This window comes from Hetaerina americana, unplaced genomic scaffold (assembly GCF_022747635.1).
Source record: "Hetaerina americana unplaced genomic scaffold, ioHetAmer1.1.p SCAF_60, whole genome shotgun sequence".
NCBI lineage: Eukaryota > Metazoa > Arthropoda > Insecta > Odonata > Calopterygidae > Hetaerina > Hetaerina americana.
This window is the reverse complement of record NW_027287206.1, coordinates 1,802,372-1,809,117: the sequence shown is the minus strand read 5'-3', so window position 1 is coordinate 1,809,117 and position 6,746 is coordinate 1,802,372. Positions and strand designations below refer to the sequence as shown.

Sequence of the window (6,746 nt, the reverse complement as noted above, 5' to 3'; positions counted from 1 at the left end):
ATGTCAATCCATATGGACAGGTAATCAATATTTTTATTAATAATAAACATATTGATTTCATTTTACTTTTTAAAGAAAATTTAATCTTTTTTCTTTATTTTGTGTGCTTACTTTACAGATGAATCACAATCAGGACAAAGGTTAACCAATATTGAAACTGGATTTATTTCACTATCAAAGTAGATAATGTATTCAATTTCAAGTTTACAAATTGACAGAAATGTTAGCTTTAGAGCCATTAATGGTGCATGGAAAACCCAATGTGGAATCATTGATTTTCTGTAGATTCAGCAAATAGTTTTTTCCGATGATGATTTTATTTTCACTGCTGAGTAGGCAATTCATGGGCATGGTGGGAGGGATGCATTGTAGACGTGGCAATGCTATTGCTTAGTTCTCCTCTCCATGAAATGGCTTCTCCACTAACAGTGGTCAAGCCTTCGTATTGGGTCACGATTGATATAAGTCTCATTTATTTTACCTTACCATCACTTCCAAGTATACACTTTACGCAGTAGGGTCTATTCTAATTTTGGGAGTGGATATCTGAGTTTTTATCTATGCTCATCTTTGGTTGCTCTATATTTATTTTGGGTTGAAACATACATTTACATAAATCACAAAATAAGATTGCATTTTCCTTTTTATTACAGGAAAAATTACAGATGTATACAAATGAGAAGTGGGGGATGAATAGCAGCCAGCTGCAACATTATTTAAAGTACCTCATATGGCACTCTACAGTTGTGAGGCAACTTAGATAAAAAACTAATGCATAGCTGAAAGAATTGAAGTTTTGTTGCATTTTGTCATTAAGAAAATATGGTCCCAAAGTTAAATGTAGTATTGATGTCTTGCAGTAATTTTTTTATATGCCAATCATTAAAAAAATATTGCAATTTATAGTCCCTGAGATTTTGTATGGCCTAATCTAATCTTTAAAATGCAAAGTTCACTGTCCAAATACAACTGATATTTATTTTGAAAATTTCACCTGACTTATGTTTATTCATCTACCGTCAGCTACAAAGAGCCACGGACCAAAAGGATTAAAAAGTTATAGAACATTTTACTAGCCATGCAACTTTAAATTCTGTTATTCATTACTAATTCTTTCAGAGATACTACATGAGCATATACAGTCTCCAAAAATAATGAAAGCTCACTTATTCCTTCACGCATTTCAGTGCAGTTTAGTCAAGATCTTTCTCATAAAATGAAATTCAGTGAAACAAAATGAATAGTTGGGCATCAGTGCAGCACCAGCAGCTAAGTCACATAGCTTTGTCTTTGGTAGTCACCACCACAATGTCACACACTCTAATTGGTCGACTGCCTTTCACTGCACCCTTCTGCAGTAATAGCCTAGAGTTTTACATTTCTCACATAAGTGCTGTGGATGAACTTTTGACTGATCAGACACATCTAAACCATCTGGTTTATCAAGTGGCCTCTGTGTTGGGGTGTCATGCAAGAGAAAATTGGTAAAATATATTATTCATACATTATTTTCATGAAGGAGTTAATCTTAAATATTTAAGTTTCATTCATGAATATCACACATGTTTAAAAAGGTCTACCATCAACTATCCAAAAGTGATTACCAAATTGAACTGAATCACATTGACCTAATACTCCACATGCAATTACAAGAGCATTTGGTGGCCAATCCAGGGGTTTTAATCAGTTAAAATATCAAACATGGTTCATGTATATCAAGCACAGCATAGATCCAGCACAAAAATATATCAATACATATTTTTTCCTTAAAAAGGGCAGTTTTAGGGAAATAAATCAATAAATTCTATATTTTTAGTGATATATTTCTCCTCATTGAACTAATATTCATAATTTAGTTGAATTTTCAGCTAAATTGAGGCCACAAAAATGTACATTGATTTTTATATCAATGAGAGATAAACTTCTTCACAGAAGCTTTTCGGTTTTACCCACCTGTAATGTATGTCCATATTAAATGAGTTTGTAATTTTCCACAGACTTTTGTCTAAAAATCTGTGGAAAATTACAAACTCATTTAATGTGGACATCAAACAATTCCGCAAATTGAAGCCTGAAAGCATAAAGTACCTGTAATATATGGTTGAGTACTCCTAAAAGCAATCAATTTTCTGGTAAGGGTTTTTTGTAGGAAATACCTGAGAAATAAAGCCAGTGGCATCATATTAGCCAAGAAAACCTGATATTTATTCCCATACATACCCTCATGATGCTCCCTTTTGGGGTAGGTGATGTGAAAAAAACTGGTTTTAGGCTATTTCAGAAAACACTTCCTTTAATTTCTTTAACATGACCCTCTCCTTGCTTAGTTCCCTCAACTCTGCCACACTCACACATGCTCTTCTGTTCCGAATACTCCTAACATTCCTCATGCCTTGAGTCTCTCTTTGGCCACATTCACTTGTGACATCCTGGATATACCCATTTCTCCCTCTCAAACCACTCCCTTTCTCTCTCTCTCTCTCTCTCTCTCTCTCTCTCTCTGATCGCGTGTATTTTGTGATTTTACTCGAACCCATTGTCACAATATACCCTGAGCAGAAGAGCGCACTTCTTCATTCTTTTCTCCCGGTCATGCATCCAATATACACAATCCTTTGTAATCCACCAAGTTCTGAACCTCACTGTTATTTTTACCAAACAAGCACACACACCTGATATATCCCCAACCGTTACACTTCACCTAAGTTGTGGCTTATCCCAGCATAGCCAAATTTCACTTCCATGAAATAACTCAGGTGGCATACAACATTCCCTGAACCTTCATAGAGGATTCCAGCTAAATGTTTCCCATGGGCAGTACTGTACCACTTCAAACTACACTGAGCTAGTACTTATAATCTGGTTGGAGGATAGGGTAATTTGCATGTAATTGGTGATGAGCATATTCTACATCAATGATGGATGTAATCCTCATCCAGTTCACAAAATGTTTCACATCAACATTGCAAAGATAAATAAATTTCCTTTGGGCTGACTTCAATCCAAGCGGCTGCAAAGACTGTGCATCAAGCGTCCACATGCAACATGCATGTATAGGAATGTACCTGGAGTTTTCTCTTGGCTCAGTTTTTAGATCTGAACATTTATTAACTTTTAAGAGACTAAGTCACTGAGGATTTTAGGGGAACATCAGTGAACATACAAAAGCATTGCTAAGTTTTCTGTGCATATATGACTGTATGGTGCTGCAATTAATGACTGTAATTTTACCTGGTCTAAGATGTAAGGCCATGGTGGTGGCAGACAACATTGAGTACACCACTAATTCTGCCAGTCAATGGCTGGACCTTCTAACCTCTCCTACCAGAGAGTTGCACTGGAAGAAACAGAGAAAGGTTGGTGGCTAGTCCACCTTAGTGCCTGGGGTAGTCTGACAAAGCCATTCACTCAGCACAATAGTCTTTCACTGTCAGCAATGCCACCATGTAATATTTTACTTTTTGAGGCAATGGATGCTCACTGTTAAATGGTTGATTCAACCAACTTGTTCCCTATTTTGGTAGTCACTCCAGTTCCCTCCATTGCTATAATGCTAACAATGAAGCATTTAACACACTCTTCAGAAGGTGCAGGATAAGTGGATTTTTCTGCATTGGTGGACTATCTTTAATCCTCCGATGGGTTCCCTGGAACTATGTAATGATGAATAAATATTTTACCAGCTTAGGCGATTGAAGGCTGATGGTTATCTTTCCAATCGTTGGCCAACCTATGTTTCAGATATTAGGTTGACAAGAAAATATTTAGACTATAGACTCCCAAACTTCACCTATCATTGTTAGGGATATATAGTATAGTTAGGTATTCTTATGGTATAGTTGACAATTGGAATTCGTTTACTTGTTCTTAATAATTGCCCCATGGTCTTTGATATAGTTTAACACGGATTTCTCATAATTTTTGGAATTTAGTTCTTTTGATACAAATAAAATGAGAATTGTTCACAGAAAAGAACACCATTCTAGCATCAATAGTAATATCCATTTGTCATATGAAACCATTCATTGATGAGTCAGATTTTATAAATATTTGGAAAATGACAATTACCTGAATTAATGACTCATCATATTTTTTGCATATTATTGTGTAACATGTGACCACGAAATTACAAGCATTGCCCCAACTTTCATGCATTATTGAAATGTAAGATAATAAAATATTATAAGATAAGAATAAGAGAAGATGCAAGCACTACCTTCTGTTCCACCTCACAGACGAATCTTGCCAACCCTAGAGTCATTCTCAAGCTGTGTATGCCATGACATATGCAATTTACAGCCTTAAGAGTATTTATCCCTGGTCGAAGAATGCATCAAATCCCTATACAATTGGATGAACAACCATCAATATTGAACAAAAATAGCTGCTCTTCTAAACTACTTTATCCCCAAACACTATGGTCAATCTTTTGACCACTACTCCTCCATGCCAATGATCAAAATCCTCCTGCCACTGAGACAATAACCTGTGAGATGGCACACATTGGGCTACTCCCTGCAATGAAACACCCGCCATGAACATGACTCACTAAACAATGGTGGTATGCAGGACTAGTCGACCCTTCTTACACATCACTATATTTCCTCTCAGCCCTTCCTTCCACAAACCATTTGCTTTCTTCCTCTACCCTCCTTCTATATTCCTCACACCCTCCTCCTTGCCTAGGAAATAGCACTTTTTGGCCATTCATATCTCTTCATCCAATGAAGGCATCATTACCACAGATTGTAAAAATTTTTTGAAATGTCCTCACTTAATGAGACTTCTGTGTTTTGTAATTATATTTGGTATGCACAGAATTCATTCGGGCGATTATTTTGAGGAGTTCTCAGAAATAAAAATATAACCTGGTCTGCTATCAACATGTGGTATACTCATTTCAGTACACTAGAAGATGATGTTTCAACAAGACAGTGATTGCAAATTCTATTTCTATTAATGTCTCACTTTTAAAAAACTTTACCATCACTCCACAAAACTCTTTAATTTCATGACATACCTGCTTCTGAGGATATACATTTATGTGGCACTTTATACATTCTTGACCCATGTTTGCCCAACTGTTTCCAGACATCCACTTCCTCTTGCATTTGGGGCATTTATACTCCCCAAAACAGCGTTTTTTACCCTGGTAAGGCGTCAATCCCTCACCCTTGGGTCGTGCCTGCAAAGACCAAGTAATATAACATTGTGAATTATATAGTTCAGTTAATTACTAATGGCAAAATATCTAAATGGAAACAAAATGCTGCATTTTAAAAAATTGACAACCTCAAAACCTATAAATATATTATTCATTGTAGTTCCAAATGCAAGCAGTGCAAAATTACCCATATCGTAGATATTTTCAATTATTGCTGGTGAAATACCTTGATGTTATGTAAAAGAAACACTTGAGTCACTAGCACAGCATGGGAGTTTCCTTAACATCTGGAGATGTGGATGTTGTGGAGGCTAATCTACTGACTTCCCACTCAGATTGCACGGGTTTGAATCCTGGAGGCGGAAGATATTTTTTTGTGGGATCCCGGTCCCAACATGAGGTGCTCTGTGGAGAGCACTTTGTGTGACTACACCACCTGTTGGATTTAGCTGTGGACCCCTTGGAGCCTTTCGTCAAGAGAAGGCTAATGCTGATGCCAGGTTTTTCTCAACCCTTCATCCATTCCTGCCCATCCTTAATGGCACAAATGACCTCAGCTGTCGGTTGCCTCCTCTAAAAACTCCTACTTAACAACCTCCAAAGGGGTCTTGACTTGAATTTTTCTGAATGCATTTGCATATGGGACGCAATATTCAAAATATAGATAACAATTAAAATTTGAGTAGTGATTAAGCTATAATATTCATGTGCATTTGAATTTTCCTAATTTTGAATTCCAGCAAAAAAAGGAAATTTTCAATATTTTGACTTCCTGTCTGCTGTGATATTATTTGCCTGTACATAATGCTTACTGCCCCAGTTCCTTATCACATATGTTTCTGACTATTGCCATTTTTCTTGCTTACTATTAGTTTTATTTTCATTAATACCGATGTCTATCTATTCATTTATGGATACTTGTATAATGGTGGTATAATGGTTCGCTAGAGACATGTGTGTAGAATCCTGATAAGGATGTTTTAACTTACCAAAAACGGAGAAATAACATATGAGTTTAAGACCACCACAGAGGGCATGTGGAGCTCATAAAAATCTTCTACTCACTTCTACTCTTTATATATATATATATATATATATATATATATATATATATATATATATATATATATATATATATATAAACACAGATGTAGATTTTTAGAATATAGAGACACAAAGAAAGGACACTCACAATTTGTTATTTGACGTTTCGACAGCACGGCTGTCGTCTTCAGAATGGCGTTCTCGGGGAAGAGTGGAGAGGATGTGCGGGGGAGAGGTGGGGGAAGGAGAGGTAAAGGGACCAATAGGAAATGAACAAGGGGGTGGGGGGGATATGTAGGCAGCCATATGATGCATTCAGTGGGCTTGGTTCAGTCCGGGCGGTTTGAATGATTGGGCCACCCAGATATGCACCATCTCGCGGGTTCTCACCTCTATTATACTCGCAGATTTGGGAAGGATTTCAATCACCGAAACGTAGAAGCAGTCGTCAAAAGTGGGAATTGTGGGAAGCGGTGTGAGTAGGGATGGGATAATTAAGAAAGGTGGGAGATTTGGTGGAATATCGGTGGTTATTCAT

General features: G+C 36.7%; 1 protein-coding gene across 1 annotated transcript in view; it reads right to left on the bottom strand.

Moving 5' to 3' along the window:
• Positions 1–630: 630 nt before the first annotated feature.
• Positions 631–6,746, bottom strand: part of LOC139695601 (zinc finger CCHC domain-containing protein 24-like) — a 65,554-nt gene continuing 59,438 nt past the window's right edge. The window contains exons 4-5 of the mRNA XM_071594401.1: positions 5,021–5,185; positions 631–1,453 (exon numbers count right to left, since the gene is read on the bottom strand). Of these exons, the coding sequence (XP_071450502.1) occupies positions 1,340–1,453; positions 5,021–5,185 (279 nt within the window). The 3' untranslated portion in view covers positions 631–1,339. The remainder of the gene's footprint in view (positions 1,454–5,020; positions 5,186–6,746) is intronic.